The sequence below is a fragment of the Cyprinodon tularosa genome, unplaced genomic scaffold, assembly GCF_016077235.1.
Source record: "Cyprinodon tularosa strain WSP-4 unplaced genomic scaffold, ASM1607723v1 ctg304, whole genome shotgun sequence".
Lineage (NCBI taxonomy): Eukaryota > Metazoa > Chordata > Actinopteri > Cyprinodontiformes > Cyprinodontidae > Cyprinodon > Cyprinodon tularosa.
Genome location: NW_024039013.1, coordinates 823,915 through 841,326, shown reverse-complemented (window position 1 = coordinate 841,326; position 17,412 = coordinate 823,915). Strand labels below are relative to the sequence as shown.

At 41.9% G+C, this 17,412-nt stretch overlaps 1 protein-coding gene across 1 annotated transcript in view; it reads right to left on the bottom strand.

Moving 5' to 3' along the window:
• Positions 1–317: 317 nt before the first annotated feature.
• The window catches only part of st6galnac3 (ST6 (alpha-N-acetyl-neuraminyl-2,3-beta-galactosyl-1,3)-N-acetylgalactosaminide alpha-2,6-sialyltransferase 3), a 159,359-nt gene continuing 142,264 nt past the window's right edge, over positions 318–17,412 (bottom strand). The window contains exons 4-5 of the mRNA XM_038291956.1: positions 10,423–10,530; positions 318–2,832 (exon numbers count right to left, since the gene is read on the bottom strand). Coding sequence (XP_038147884.1) covers positions 2,643–2,832; positions 10,423–10,530 — 298 coding nt within the window. The 3' untranslated portion in view covers positions 318–2,642. The remainder of the gene's footprint in view (positions 2,833–10,422; positions 10,531–17,412) is intronic.

The window sequence follows — 17,412 nt, the reverse complement described above, 5'->3', positions numbered from 1 at the left end:
ATTATCCGTTCCTATCCCAGAACGGCTTTAAAGAGTAATTGGAAAACAAAACTGAGAACAAGACTGCTAACAGACTGCTTATCATGTCTGTCAATGATCTGAATGCAGCTCAAATAGTTTTTTTTAAGGAGTTTCATCATCAGAATACCATTTGGCTAAATGTGACAAAGACTGCTGTTTGTTTACAGAAAATCCCCACAGGTGGCCTCTAACTTGAGGCATATTCATGTGGCGTTGTTTTCCAGCAGGTTTCCACATCCATCCTAATGTTTATTTTTGCGGTAGAGGAAAATTAAATTATTAGATGTTTTTTTTTCTTTTTTTTTTTTTTTTCTGTAGAAGCAGATATTTCATGTCCTGACAAAATCCTTCTCACTAAAAATAAATGTGAACATCACCATTAAAAAATAAGTTAAATGAAAGATGTCCTGATACAGTTTTTACATTTCCGATTTGATACCGATATTAATATGAATCATACCAGCTTACTTATTTTATACAGTAGAATGATAGAAAAAGGCTTGATCAGGTAATATTATTAAAACAGGGAAAAATAATCACGAATCTCTTAACAGAAGCAGAGTGTTTCTAGCACAAAAATATCAGAGATTTTAAATTGCTGGCCGATAAGAACTGTTTTTTGGCTAAAACTTTGGAGGACCAAGAGAGTCACTGAAAAAGAAAACTATCCATTTCAGCAATTTAAAAAGTATTTCCTAATTGCACATTTTAAAAGGAGTTATTAAAGAGGAGTTGTAAAATGTATTTATTTCTTTAAATTTATTTTTTAAGTTTATTTATTTGAATGTACACTCATAGTTTGTTGTCATGTGTATCTGTCCTGGGAGACCGGCTCTCAGCCAATGAATGCTGGGGATAGCCCCCCCAACAACCCTTCAAGAACAATTAGCTGTAGACATGTAGGCATATTATTTAAAAATCCATATTTAAAAAGCTTTGAATAAAGTATAAAAGTTAAATTATTTTGTCACTCAGAAAATGAAACTGAAATATAAATGACTGAATTTAGTGTAAAGCGCTTTGGAGTCCCCTGACTTGGAAAGGGGCTATAAATGTACAGGCCACTCACCATTAAATATTTAGGGATGATTTTCATGCAAATAACTATTATATAATTATATATATATAAAATTATTATGGTTTCAAATAAAACAAAACATATTAAATATTTTTTCACATAACATCTTCATATTTTTGGAGATAAACTTGTATTTTGCGCTTGTATTTTGGCACTCTAGGCCCAGTATTTATTGCGTAATTTAAGCTACAGGAATATATTTTGTATCATAATGTTTTTTTAGCCCAGTTTTCACACATGACTATAGCTGACCTGCATACTGCAACGATCCTCAGTCTGCTTGCATTATGGAAGAAGCTGAAGAGAAGCCTCAGTTATATCTCACTGTCATTGGGGCCTTTGTGCATTGAGCTTTCTAAATTAGAAATCTTTGACTCCTTTCAGTTGACAACAGCGGCCCCATAGGTCCCAACAGAAGCACACAGGTTATTCTTTACTGTCCTGTAAAAGATGCATTCGAATGAGAAGTCACTGAGCAGAAGACGTGCATGCTGCACCCAGAGACAAATGGGACGAAGTCTGCAGGGCGATGCGTTACACAAAGAGGCACAAAGCTTGATGAGAAGAAGAGAGAAAGAGAGTGAATGCATCTTCTTCTTTGTCTATACAATGAACTGCAAAGTATATTGCAGGCACAAAATGATAATGGGATACAATTAACTTCAAATGGTTTCACTGCACACATAAATCTTCTCCTCTGTAGGGCCACAAACTCCTTCCAGAGAGATAGATTTTCTAATTGCACATCGCTCTGTGTTGCTGTGCTGCTCACACTGTCATTGGCACAGTAAATCAGCAAGCCCTCAAGAGACTAAACCAAAAGCATGATGAGTTGCTGAAATTCACTTTCACTGGATTATAAAAAGGAAAAGGAGCTGACATCCTTAAGTTGAAACACAATGGAGCTGGTTTACATCTCTGGATTTACCTAAAACCTGATTTTCGATCGCTTCAGATCTTTGTCAAACACCCTTGTTTGCTGAGGCGTTTTTTTTTTTGCCCCCTTGTAACATCGGATCACTGTAAATTAAAACTGACAAATCATCAGCGTTTCATACTCCCTCTGCCAGAGATGAAGGCTTGAATGAAGCTTTTCACACATTAATTACAACCTGACAGGAGATTAACTGTTAGAGGAAACAGCAGAAGTGCTGATGAGATGTTCAAACTGACACTTGTCTGGTTTGAGTTCCTCTCCAAGTTCAGCATGAGTTAACATGAGATAAGGTCTTTTCTTCTCTTTTGTTGAAGCTCAAGGCGATCTTTGCTGGACTCACAGAGCTGCAAACAGATTGATCTGTCAGTGCAGAAGCATTCCACATTCGTCTGCTGAAAACATACAATTCAAGAAGCCAAAGGAATGAAAACCGCTGTCCATGTTTAGTCCTCAGACTTCCTTAATTCTGGAGACCAAACTGGAACAAAATAAACGACATGGAGTGAAGTCCGAGCTTTTAACTGATGTGTGTTTGTTCGAGTCACTGCAGAGCTAATGAAAGCCACTCTGATGTGGATTTTCTCTCCTGCATAAGCTCAGCCGGGGTCACGACAGCTGCCATGGGGGGTTGAAGAACTTGATGGAGTGAGTCTTGGCCCACTTTGCAAAAACAGACTTCTCAGTGATAAAGCGGTGTCCGCCGTAGGGGGCGCTCTCATGGAGATGGTACTCTGCACACTCGTCCCGACTGCCCGCCTCGTAGTAGTGGTAGGGAACCTTCCTGTAGCCTTCAGTCCTAAGAGGGTGAAAGAGACGTTATCAGACATTTATTTTTTTCTACAGATGTGGAAGAGAAGATCTTTTACATGAATTAGGTGATAAAACCTTTTGTGTTGAAGAAGAGATATAATCTGACAGTTGATTTAACCAGCTATAAGGTCTGGACATCAAATCATTTTTGGACAGTTGGATGCATAACCTCTATTTATAACAAGTTGTTCTGAACATTATTTCAAGTTCAGTGAGATTTAATGAAAAAGGTCTGGGGAGATACAATTTTAAAACTAGCCACACATTTTCAGTTGGATTAAGGCCTGGACTTTTTCCAACATGAGCTCTAACAAAATGTTCAGGCTCGTTGTCCTTAATTTCATGCTCTAACATATTCCTAACATATCTTCCAAGACTTTCCCTGGTTTAGTCTCTACACCATTTATCACTAACACCTACGGCTTGTTTCCTGCTGAAAAACGTGTCCCCTCATCCTGATGCTGCTTCCACCGTGTTCTAATTGGGCTGGTTGTTTCAGAGTTGATGTGCAGCCTTAGTTTTCTACCACATGTAATTTTCTAATGTTTGGTATAAAGTTCAGTTCGCCTCTCTTCACAGTGTATTCTCCCACTTTATGCTACATCAACACATGGCTTGTTGCAAACTTAATCAAGACCCAACAACAGCTTTTTTCTTGTACATCTTACATAAACGCAGGATTTAAAGGCTGTTCTTATGTAGATAGACTCTCCCACCTGAGTTATGGATCTCTGTAATTTCTCATGCCGTTTTTCTCCTATTTAACTTGCCTTTGGAAGCTTTTTTTACTATATGTGCACGTTACAGGCATGTATTCTTAACATATTTTACCCTGACCTGTTTGCTGTGCTTTTTGGTTTTCATGATATTTCTTTTCTTATCTTCTCTAAAAAAAACCTGTGAGGTCATTTCATAAAAGTGGGGAAATCTAACTAGGAGTATCAGATTATAGAGGGCTGAATAGAAATACAAGTCACAGCTTATTGGTAAAATATAATCATTATGTTTTGCTCTATTACACATAATCCCAAAGTCTTTGTCTGTGATGTCAAAAGGAAAATGACAAGTGGCGGTGTGCATATTTTTCTAAGATAGAGCAACAATGCTGTCCTAGGATTTTGGCCCACAAAATCAATAAACTGAAAACTGATTGCCAGTATTAAGGCAACAAATCAGACTGGCATGAAACCAATTCAGTGCAGAAATGTTTACGCAGAATGATGGTGAGGAACTGCACATGATCTCAAAGCCTCTAACACTGATAACGCTAATAGAAACGTGGAGAAAATTGTTTGTACACCTTGTTTGGTGAAAGAAAAAAATGCAATGGCCACATTTTATGGGTTTTTAACCCAAAACACACAGATAAAAACAGCCAAGAATGACTAAGGGACAAATATTGAACTATTCTGAAGTGGCCTTCTAGGAGCCCTGACCTAAATCCTATTGAGCATCCTTGGAAGCTCAATAGCTTCAGGAAAAGGCAGCCTTCAAACCTGAGACAACTGGTACAGTTTGTTCATGAGTACTGGGATAGTATGCCTGCTGAGAGGAGCAGAAGTCTTACTGACAGTTACAGGAATCATTTAATAACAGTGATTGATTAGAAAGGTTGAGCAACAAAATATGAAGTTAAGGTTGCAATAATTTTTGTCCAGGCCTATTTCATGGATTTTTTTATTTTTTATTATTCTGTTGACGCACGTTTGAAAAGAAACATCTGACTTTTATTATTTCATTATTATAGAATTGTCTTTTATTACTTTGGTCAAATTCATGTTATTTCTGTGACTGTGGTGTAACAAAAACTTTGGCCACATCTCTGATAGAAATAAAGAAATCACGGGAGAATACATACCATGTTTTTTGATTGCTCACCCCCCCATTACATATCTGAAACATAGGGACTTCAGGTTGTTAAATGTTTAGAAATAAATAACTACGGTCAAATCAAGCACATTTACATTTACAATAAATTTACAATAAATGAAGGCCCATTCATTTAAGGCAGATGGCTCAAAATGTTGTACAACTGGCCCTTATGGGGTTCTCTAACACCATGGCGGCACTTACTCCAAAATCAAAAACATGATAAATCTGCACCATGATAAAGCTTCTTTTTAACATGCCAACCCTTTTAGGATGAAGACTATTAGTGTTTCTTCCAGGACTAGTGTCTCAGTTGAGGTTCATTATAGACAGGTGGCTAGCTTCTGTTATGTCTGAATGACCTTTTACAGTCTTCAGCCTTGGATAAACGGAGACGTGCCACATTCAATCACCAGCCAAGTGATTTCTGACCACTTATCCTTTTCCAAACACTTTCATACAAAAACCTCTCCCAGATGGTTCTGTATAACACCATGTGGCGAGTCAGGTTCCCTTTCCTTGATCTCTGGGTTGAACAGCCAAAATCGCATTAATGCCGTTTGATCTGAATGGGTCAAACCCCAGCAGCAGGGCTACAGAACTTATACAAAAGCTTTGGAAAGACAAGAAATTTACATCTGCACAGCAGTGTTTCTGCTATCTGTATTTTTATTCTAGCAAGAACAGAAAATAAAGTAGAGTGAACCTGATCCATTCAGTTTGTTCTGGCAACATGTAAACATATGCATACATTTGAAAAGATACATGATAAGGTTTTAAACCAATATCTAGGAGATAGGCATTCTCTTTAATATTCAAAGATGTACTTAAGGACCCTTAAGTAATCCTACCAGCTTGTCTGTTCATGGTCAAAGGGAGCAGGTTCCTATCTACAGCCTATTCAGGGGTAAATCACATGGGTAATTTGGCTGTAAGACATAGCCCTCACATTTACTCCTGGTTTAACTCCTGGACAGGTCACCATGCCATTGTTGGGCATCTGCACCTCCAGTCAAATGGGCAGATGATTTTACCAGCTTACCCTCTGCTTCACTTCATATTTCCCCATTGTTGGACCCTGTTTTTCTGGTGGCCCGCTAGCTTAATAAGCCTATTGCCTGATCAGGGAGACCTGGCTCTCTGCGGCAGCCACACATCGTGCACAGCATTGACTAAAGAAGTTGACATCCTTAAAATACACGGTTCCATTAGGACCATATACAAAATTCACTTTAATGTTGTGTTTGTTTCACTTTTGTTGCTGGTTTGGTGGATGAATATTGAATGTTATGACTGGGCCAAGACTGGTTAATTGTCTGAAAACTGCTGCTATCCATATTCATTGTTTTTATAGATTTTCCCTTATTTAGCTTCTTCTCTTGGAAGTTTAAAGTGTTCCAAGTATTATTAAACAGAGTAAATGTTTGTAACAGGTAATAATTAGTTTAAAAATTTCAACTGTAGCTGTCTGTGCTTATTTTATATTAGTGATCGGCTCTATCTAACGGCCAGGCCAGTGCTGAATCATCTCTTTTGAATAACGAGCTTGATTATATAGAGAAATGTCTTGTAATTTGTTTAATGAGTAATAATTACCTATTGCAATTATGGTTTAAAATTCACTACTTTTTAACTTAAACCCAGGTCCACGCTGGTTTAAATCTTCACATATACTGGTAAAATAAGTTAAGAATTGTTCGTTGATGATCAAAATGGTTATATCATCATATAAGACTGGTAGCTGCTAATCTCAATTATGTAGAATATCCATTTGTAATGAATTAATTTCAATAAAAATCATAAATTACCTATTATAATTTCCAATAGAATTATTCAAATGTTAATAATAAAATAGCAATAATTGTACAACACTTACAAGGGTTCAAGCAATATTCTTAAACAAGGACCTATTACTTACAGACAAAACATTTTTAAATGTTTTTTTTTTTTATCAGAAATAAGTGGGAAGTAGTAAGGTTATAAAAATACTCAATATATTGTATTATATTTGTCATATTTGTCTTAACTGTTGCTGTACTGCAATGAAGGCCCTGCACACTCATCAGAACAAAACCATAAACTACTGGAGAAAGTTTTAAATTCTGCAAACATGTTGAGTACAGCCAGTAAAAAACACAGCCATCCGTCCGTCTGACCATCCATGCATCCGGCCAGATTATTGAAAACCTCTAGGTTAGTAAATGTCCAGTGTTCCTTTTCTGCATGATCACATGTTTCCGATCCCGTTTCTGCCCCACGACTTCTTTGCCTTTGCCTCTCCGCCGCCAGACTTCACAGTTTTCTGATATCTGCACATCTACAATGTTCCTGCCTCTTCACCACTGCCCCTCACCTTACTGACTGTCCTTTTGCACCAAGATTCTGGATTCTCCCCTTGGATCACTCTGCATGACTCTGTCCTATATCCTCTGACCCTTTTGTGTCCATGGACCAACAATCTCTCTCCTCTGGAAACCCAAAACAGAAAATTCTCTTCATTTGAGCATCACTAAACCCGATCTTGGGGTCATCCAACCGTACAGTGAAGTCACTGCTGCTGAGATCTGCAGAGGGCCCAACAACCTCTTCCTTCGTGTCCTCATGGATCCTGAGAGAGTTAGTGGCTCTTTCTCTGGGTGAAATATTAAAAGCTCGAATCAATCCAGTCACTAAGCCGATCTCTCCTTTTCAGAGATTAATGTCTTCCCTGCTGGGCGATTTGCTGCAGCATCTGCTGACTTCTTTGAATGAATCTTTTAATTGTTCCCTCTTGTGTCTGGCTGAATTTCGGGTCCTCTTTCTGGCATTTTACAGTGTACTGCCTTCATTACTTATCCATTTAGCTGTACAGATATTGGAAGTTGAAGTAACCAATAATAACAGCTTACATTGAAGATGTTCCTTGTAATAGAGATTGAGATGCATGTCATTCGAATATATCTGCTTCTTTGCAATGAGGGTATTAAATGCATTGATGTTGAGGAGATAGTTACAGTTCAATTTACTAAGAAGCTCTGATTGTATTTCTGTGATTCTCCAGATAATGTAGACCCTATTTGAACCATTAGATTTCCAAAAGACTGATGATATTTTCAAATAACAACATGTTGGATTTGGTTCAAAGGCCAAAAATGAAATGAAAGAAAGAAACTTTGCAGCATTGGTACCTGCAGAAGTCTCATTACTGTTCAGAAGAAGCAGCCTGAAAGAATATGTCACTAATACAAAAAAGAGATAACTTTGCACATTTCAGCTTCCACACTAATTAATGTTATTGTTTATCGCTCAAGTTAGCTGATGAAAACATCAGATTTCTGAGTTTCTTACACCTGATTATAGCCAGCATCTGCTTTCCTGCTGTATCTCAAATGGAGATTGATTAAAGTACTCTACTGAGTTTATTGCAGGAAATTAATAAAAGTGTTTAGATACATGTTTACATACATATGTTCAAAGTCTGATCAGTGCATATCAGTGCATTTATTTTTATACTAGATGTCAAAAATCTCAAGTCCAAATACCTCATTTTGTACTGTCTGTGATTTCTATTTACATAAACAGGTGAGATCAAACAAAACAGTTTTCAACAATCTCCGCCCTCGTTTAGGGGAACAAAATCATATGATATATATAATATAATATAATGTATTTGCAATATTATTACTTATTAAACTCTGGCTTGCTGCTGGCTTAGCAATTAAACATAATACAGTTTACCTGCTGTGTGTGTGTATGTGTGTGTGTGTGTGGGTGGGTGTATGTATAGATGGATATAACAGCTTCCTCCACCAAAGTCAAATAACAATGACTGTATATATGTGTGTGACTTTGTAAATTTAAGTAATAATTTCTGTATGACGAGGAAACCACAAATTAACTTAAGTCCAATTGCTATTTTTTCTATTTTTGTTTTGCCTGACAATCTGGTGGGCAAGTGAACAAAGCTTTTTGTAGGTGTTACATTTCTTCAAACCTGATTTTGAGTTTGCTTCTAATTCTGCAAACTGGCCACAAAGGCATATCTGCTCCTAAAACAGCAGAGCAAGAGTAAATAGCTTAATAGCGTTAATTTGAAAACATGTTAATTCAATGCTGCAGACACAACCCAAGTAGTAATTGGGACCATGGCATGCTGATGAGTACTGGATATTAGTTGACTTCGCTTTGATTTTTGAAGCATATAAAGGGCATTGATTTTAGTGCACTATGAGATCTCGACTATATATTATAGCATTCTGTCAGAATGCTGTAATATATTGCCATTTTTGGTTCAAACAACACAAAAGGCCTTTTCTGACCTGCTGAATGAAACTGTTACACAGAGGACCCCTCCAGACAGTGCTCTGTAATTTGGGCTGCACAGCACATTTCCTGTCAGCAGGTTTTCCTTTGATTAAACAGAAATGCCTGTTCACAGCAAATAATTAAATAATTCATAAATTAATATTATTCATTTTTACAAAATAACCAGAAGAATAAGTGTAAAAACATGCAGCAAATGTTTACTAGTTTAGTAAAAAAAAAAAAAAGTATTTTCCTCAGAATTTTCTCTGGATTGATGGTGTTTACAGTTTGCATTAAAAAAGAACCTAACAGGAGCTTGCAGGATCCCAACGCAATGTATCGGGTTCATTGTGTCCTCTGCTGTCTGCTTCTAATGGCGAGTGACAGCTTTATGAGCGGATGACTTGTGTAGCAATTGCACTGGGAGGATGAACAGATTCAGTAAGAAACAGCCATTACAGCAGCACCCAGTGAGTGACTGGCTCTCTCCTAGATCACCGTAACACAGCCCAATCACTGCCTCTCCTCTGTGTCACACAGTGACGCGTTCTGAAGTTAACAGATAGATTTAATTTCACCCTTTCTGCAACACCTGTTGCACTCCGCTGCTGAACAGCTGCTGATGTCAATTTGAGCTGCACCTTATAATCTGAAACCCCACACTGCTTTATGCAAACACTGAGTTATCAGTTCGCAAAGTTAGAGAAACACAATATCTACAGGCATCAATGAGGATGGAGGGAAATAAACGATGCACAGGCAGGGAGGGAGAAAACCATCCCTTAACTGTCTGGCTAAATCATCAAATCTCCTCTGTGCATGTTGAATTACCCCTCCTCTCTGCCATGTGTCTGTAGCTCTTATCTCAGCTCCCGCTGCGCACAGGGGAACGTACAGAGGATAAAAGGCAGGATTTCCAGCGTGCATTAGGGAAGCGAGCTTCATTCGGAGGATAGATGAGGCTCAGGTGGAGCTACGCTAGTTGATGGGTTCATCGAGGGTGCGACGTGTTTAGAGACAGTGCCGCTGAACTCGGAGCATCATGCTCCTTATCCCTCTGCGGGCCTCGCAGCCTGACAGTAATCACTCATCCAGGATTCAGGGAAAAGACAGCAGGCCTGTCCACAGGTAGTACTTAAAGTAAAAGGTAACTAAAAGCCCAAACAGACATACACGAAAGGACAAAATTGAATCAGAATCAGCAACAAAAATACAAAAAAGGTAAAAAACATAACTATGGATATAAGGAATAACATTTTGGTGACTGAATTCAACCAGTCGGTTTTTAAATCAAACGGTTTGTAGTTTAACATATGAATGAGGATATTTTGTATCAGTTTCCTGAAGCACCCCCCTCTTCAAACACAGAGAAAAAAACAGGGTGGTATCGAGGCAGCAGGTTGAGCAATCCCTGGTGTCTTACTTGCAGTAGGTGTCATTTATCATGCCGTAGATATGGATCTCTTTGCACATGTCCATGGCGAGGATAAGTGTAAACCAGCCTGTGCTCAGGTAGGAGCCCGACTGAATCCTGCAAACAAAACAAAAATAACACATCTCGGTTAGCAGATATTTCTCCAAGTTCCAATTATAATCATTTGCAATTACAGACTTTTATTAATGCTTTTCCAGTGACCTATGCACCCATTATTCATACATTACAACTAAGTAGTTTAATTATTGTAACAAATGCTTCCACTGTGGGCAGCGCCTCATGTGATCCTCAGCTCAAATGTAAATTTAAATGTCAAAGTATAAGCAGATCAGCAGAAACACCATCATCATTTAACACAGAAATTCAACTCCATATATTTTTAAATTCAATAAAGAGCATTTTAATTTTGGAGCATTTACACTTATGGAGACATAAAAACACTTAAAGGCAGAGAAACAACAGGGAGCTCCTGAATTATTGAAGCACCAGTTGGAAAAATCAATAACACGCATAATCTTTTCATGAGCCCCAGACTATTAGTGTTTGATTTGTGATGTTCAAAGTTAAAACATGTCAGCATTGATCAGAACATGGTGCTGAGTTTCATCTTGGCTAGAGGTTTAAGGAGAAAGCCTGATGTTTACATTTAAAGTCTTATTCTGCAGGTCTGACTGGGCAGGGGGTCGCAAACTCCCTGGTGGTGCTAAGCAAACAAAAATATACCGAGGTAATGATAAAAAAGAAATATTCAAATATATATGAAATATTTATTTTATTCGGAACCTGCTGTGAATTTCTGAACTATCCAGAGAATTGATTTTTATTCATACAATAAGAAAACGTTCATCTGAAATCAGGCTTTAATATTAAGGGTTTTTACAGGTAAAGCTGAAGCTTTAAATATTTTACTCAAATGTATAAAATACACGTTTTTGTTGTCTGACATTTTTTGTTTTAGGTCAATTATTTATTTATTTTTTGTTAAATGCCAAAGTAATAAATTTTCTGAAAATGTATTTGTTGGACTATTCTAGTTGACCTTCAATAGGTATAAAATGCACTTAAACAGTTTAGGAAAAAAAAAGAACAGGAGGTGAGATGTCTTCCCAGTTTAGTAGGTTTGGAAATCTTTTACTGATATTCAATCAGGAGGGGACTCAACAAAGTGTTAGCTCAAAGGTACAGTGGAGGATGTTCTTTTTCCAGGTGGATCATCAAAATAAGTGGTCCTCCTAATTGTCAATCATTCTGGTGATATGTTTACGTAAAGCCGTCCTATGGGCTTGTCCCCAGTTAGCTACCTTTTTCTGTGCATACGCACTTTTATGTGCTGGGCTACAGTTTCAGCCAGTCATTGACGCTCACCCTTCTCACCGCAGTTCTTTGAAAATAGTTGAGAATCGTAAGAGAAAAAGTGTCTATGAAGTGTATGAGAAGAAGAGTAAGGCTTCAGAAGACAGAAACAAGACCAGAATGTTTTTGAGAGATTCTTTCAAGCGATGGCATATACTGGAAGCACAGGTCGCGCTTCCCACTGATACCTCGGAAGCAAAATTTCAAATTGACAGCTTAAGTTTGGGAGGCTATTTGGAGAAATCTATTTCACATCATTATTAGTAAAAGTTATCTACCTCTATATTGTAACTTTGGTAGTTATACGGTTGCCAAAGATCCTTATTTACCCGACAAACATGTCCAAATTTCCATTGCAGCACACAGACTCACACACAAGCAGGTCATGATTTTTTTAAATGTTCCAGCAGTCTTATTTGCAGGGAAACTTCTTATATATAAATATGAATGAGATGAGATCCATCCAAGCGACTATCTTATCATTGTGTACCCGCACATCCTCCATGAGAAATGGACTCATGCATGCTCTTGCACGAGTTTAACAAGCGTTCCCTCTCGGGAGTGGGTATAGGGTTGTGCATGTGCATTTTTTCTTTTCAAGTGGAGAGGGTGAGTCTGTTCAGAAATTCATGAAAATCCTCCACTATACCTTGAATATTAGTGCTCACACATATCAGCCAGTTCGGGGAATGCCGGCCTAGTGGTCAGAGCGGTGCTCTTGTGCTCAGAGAAGGTTGCAAATATCCGGTTGGATGCCCGCAGCCTCCACTCTGGGTCTCTGAGCAAGACCCTTAATCACACTGCTCCCCAGGCGCCGCACAATGGAAGCCCACTGCTCCCCAAGGGGATGGGTTAAATGCAGAGGCAAATTCTCCAGTGAGATTAATAAAGTTCTATTATTTTTTAAGCAGATATTTAATTTATATCTCCAACAAGGATAAATGAAACCATTCTAGGTGTGAAAGTTTTACTTTTCTTGCATCTAACTCAAAGTGTCGACAGATTCCATACCACTTGTAATGAGAACACAGCATTATTCATCAAAATCAGATGTGCAGATCAAAGCTGATCTCAGATAAATGAAAAACAGTAGATAAATTAACATTAATAAATACTACAGATGTGTTTCCCTCTTTGTTTCAATGAAAACCTGACAAATAACTAAACTTGCATCCAAAATCTCAAGCCAGACAAAAGGGTTAGTTAGCATTCAGCAGAGATGCTTTAAAACAGTATGCAACCATGCAACCTTATTAAATGCAGTGGAGCTAAATAGGAACAATGGGAGAGTAGTCTATTATTTATTTTTGGAACTGTGGATAGCTGGGGGAGAAAAATGGTGAGTAAGTTTTGAAACAAACATACTTTGCAGAGTTCAAATTGCTTCTGTCTCTAGCTACTCAATAATGACTGCATTGGCATCTCAGCTCTGCACTCTACAACTCCGATGATGTGATTGACCCAGTTTACATCTGTGTCTTACATGCTAAACTAATGACTAAGTCCAGACAAGCAAAAACTTTGTGGAGTAGTCAATATCCATCCTAAGGAAACTGAGAAATAAAACATCTCCAAACAAAAGCCAAGAGGCCCATGGTAACTCATGGGGAGTGGGGAGGGGATATGGGGACAGGGTGGCAAGTCAAAAACCAAAAACTGATTGTAAAATGATCAAACACATTGTACAAGAAGAAACTCCAGCGGTTGTTTAATGCTGAATTCACTGGAAATCAAATGAGAGAGGTGCATTCGACAATGCTTAGAAAACTCAGTCACCCAGTCATTAAACATAAGGCTTTAGCACCTCTTTCATATATGGATGCCATTTTCTATATTTTTGATCAAGTCCATTCACTTTTTAAGCTTTTTTTTAGCACTTTTCACCATTTATCCTTTTGTTGTATCTTGACTCATTTACTACAGTTCAAACAATAGATTATACTTATTGGACATACAGTGAAAATGTTTTCCTTTTTTATTTATTTTTTTTTTTATTATTATTTTTTTTTATTTAATTTATTTATTTATTTATTTTTTTTAATTTTATTTATTTATCTACTTATTTATTTATTTTTTTTTTTATTATTATTATTTTTTTGGATGGACAGGACGGGGGGGGGGTGGTGGAGTCGGCTCCGTGCCCGGCTGGCTGGTGGGTCCTGCTGCCGGTCCCGTGCCCCCGGGCTATGGTGGTGAAACTGGTGGGGCCCCCTTCTCTGGGGGGGCTCTCGGGGAACGGGGGTGCCTATTGGAGTCAGCGGGGGAGCTGGCTCCCTGGGAGTGCAGCAGGCACCCCAGTCCTTTGCTCCCCATCCCCGAAATCCTCCCTCTGCCTGCTCCATCACTCGGCCACACATGTAGGTTTTTGGGGAGGGGGTCGTTACTGGAGGGCCACACCTTCTGATGACGTCCCCCACCCCAATTTTATTTTGCATTTTAGACACTTCCATCTACATCATTTTCACAACACACATCTATGTAGGGCATTTTCGGGGGGTGGGGGTCAGGGCCACCGGGGGGGGGCTTATTTTATGGGCCTCACCACGGTCGGCCTCCTCCATCCCCTCTCGCATCTAGACATTGAGGGTTGAGGGTTGTCGAAGGGGGAGGGTGTGCTGGCACCGTCTATCTCCTGGAGGGGGGGTGGAGTGTGCCGGACACCCCCTCTTGGTACTCCCAGTTTTAATTGCATCTGAGAGCAACACGCAACAACACCACATTCGAGCGGGCGCAGTGAGGATCGGGGTCTTCTCACACCCCTGTTCTCCGGCTGCCGCCTGGAGTCTGGGGCCTGGAGGAAGAGCGGGCCACCTGGTCCGTGGTTTTGGCTGGGGCTGGCTGCGGGGCCTAGGTGGCCTGCTGGTGGCGGGGCTGTCACCTCTGCTCTCCCCAAAGAAGGTTGGATGGAGGGGCATGAAGTGCCTGGTTGAAGGTTTTTTTTTTTTTTTTTTTTTTTTTTTTTTTTTTTTGTTCTTTTCGGGGGGGGGGGGCGGTTCTGGTTGGGTGGCCGGCGCGGGATGGGTGGGCCCCGGTCCCGGGGGGGGCTCTTGCGGGGGGTGGTCCGGTCCGTGTGCGGGGTGGGGGGCCGGGCTTAAAGCAGGAAAGAGATGGGTTGGTGTGGCGGTGTCGCCGCTCCCCTCCCCTCACATCCGGATTTTAGGTTCACTTATGGGGTCATCCGATAGTCCCGGGACCGACCACCGGTGTCACCGGGTTTTTGGTCCTGGTATTATTGGATGTGAGTGTTATGGGTGAATGTGTGTCTGCGTTGTTATTTTCTTTATTTATTATTATTATTATTTTATTCAATTTTTTTTTTTTTTTTTTTTTTTTTTTTTTTTTTTCCTGTGGTACGAGTGGGGGCACTAGGGAGGGAAGGCATGATTGAGATGGTGTGTTTTTTTTTTTTTTTTTTTCTTTCCCAGGTTGGGGTCTCAACCGCACCCTCTCCCAAATACATCTCAAGTCTCCGCTAAGTGCGGAGCCCATTCCCCCCGTCCTGCTCTCCCTCCGCTGGCTGGCGTCGGGGCTCACCGGTGCACTGGTGGAGCTGGGGGTGGATGCCCGGGGGACTGCTGGCTCATTCCTGGCGGCCTCTCCACTGGCCCCGGCCGGCCGGGGCTTTGCTGGGGCTCCTGTCTGGGGGTGGGGTGCCCTTGGGGCCTCGGATCCCTGGGGCCTGGGACTGGATCCGCTTCGGGGTGGGGCTGGGTGTTGTTCGGGGATTTTCGGGGTCGGTGCCGGTGCCTTCGCTACGATGCCGGTTCCTGGGCGGTGTTTCTTTCCTATGCCGGTTCTGTGGTATCGGTTTGGGGAGGGGGGGAGCTGCGCGGCATGGTGGGGTGCGGGTCTTGGGTCCTGTTTTGGGCTCCGGTTTTTCCGCTCGCACTTCTCCTCTTGCCTATTTATTTTAATTGTAATTATTAATTAATTTATTTATTTACCTATTTATTTGTTATTTTTTTTTTTTTTCTCTCTTCCTCGGTGGGGGGGAGCGGTTGCGGGCGGGTCGGTGTCTGGTGTCCGCTGTCGCATTGTGGGGGCCCCTTTTGTTTTTTTTTTTTTTTTTTTTCTCTTTTTTTCTTTGGGGGGTTTGGCATGTCTGTTTTCTCGGGGGGCAGGCGGGCCTGCTGGGTGGGGGTCCTGCTGGCGGCGCGCCGCTGGTGTGTGGGGGTCCGGGCGGCTCCGGCGGGGGTAGTGTTGGGGGGCCGGTCTGGGCGGGCTGGCTGCGCTGGCTGGGTATTCGGGTGGGTTTTCCCTCCTGGAGGCATGGCGGGGCTGCTCTGTTCCCACTGATCGCGGCGGGTGGGGCTGCGGGGCGGGTGTGGGCCTGGGGTGGCTATGACCGGCGCGTGGTGGGGGGCCGGGGCGGCGGAGCTGCTCTGGCCGCGTGTCGGGGCCTGGTGCGGGCTGCGGGGGGGGGTGGCGGACGTGGCTGGGCTGCTTTGGCATCGTCCGGTGGGGGGGCGGCGCGGTTCGCTCCGCTCTGGCTTTGTGCTGCCCCTCGGGCTGCTGGGGGGGGTGGTTGCGCCGGCTGCGGTCTGCTCCTCTTGCGGTTTTGCGCCGGGCGGCTTTTCTGCTCTCGGGCTGATTCTGTGCGCGGTGTGTTTCGTTGCGCGCTGTTGGCATCGGTCTTGGTGGGGTGGGGCTGCGCTTTTGGCCGGGGGGGTGTTTTGGGGGGGGTCCCGCGGCGCTCGTGGCCGGTTCGCGGCGGATGCGCATGGGCCCCGGCCGGGGCCGTCTCAGTGTTTTCCTGGGTGGTGCGGTCGCGGTGGGTGTTGCGGCCGGTCGCCGGGGCTTGGTGCGGGGGGGCGGGGCGTGTTTCGGTGCTCTGTGGGGCTGGGGCGTTTCGGTCGGCGCCGTGGGGGGGCTGGTGTTCGGCGCCCGGCCCTACTTCGGGGTGGCCGGCTGCCGGCGGGGCCCGCGGACTCGTCCCCGCGGCTCCCCGGGGCGCCGGCATGGCGGTGGCTGGGGGGCTTCCTCGTGGCTGTCTCTCCTCCTGCCTTGGTGGGGTCTGATTTCCGGGGCTGGCCCCGCCTTGGTGCCTTCGCTTCTGGGGTCCCCTTGGGCGCCTGGGGCTTTGGGTCTCCCGGCGCTGGACTCAGTGCTCTGGGGGGTGTGCCTCTCCGGCTCTCCACAACCACTATTGAGCATTTTTTTCTATGGTTAAAACTTTACATGCACAAGTTCACCCTCACAAACAACTACAGGTGCTAGGCTTCAGGTACTTAGAGATTCACTTCCAAACAGAAACCCCACATTCATATCTTCAGGTAACACAGAGTACATGTCAGACTTAATAATATTACTTTAGTGATAGTTTCAAGGTGTTTGCTTTATTGTATATCTCGTACCATGTTTTTTGGTTGTGCTGTTCTTTTTTCTTTCTTTTTTTTTTTTTTTTTTCTCCATCTCATTACAGGTGTTGAAGCAGACTGAAAATGTTTTGTCATTGTCTCCTTCCTATCTCCTCTTTCTTTCATCTTTTGTCCTGTTTTTTTCTTTTTCTTTTTCCTTCTTCTTCTTCTGTTTTTCTGCTCTACTTACATTGCAGTGTCCATATGAACTGTAAAACTCCCTGCATAATTATAATAAAGCAATTTATATACATGAAACAAGTGGAGC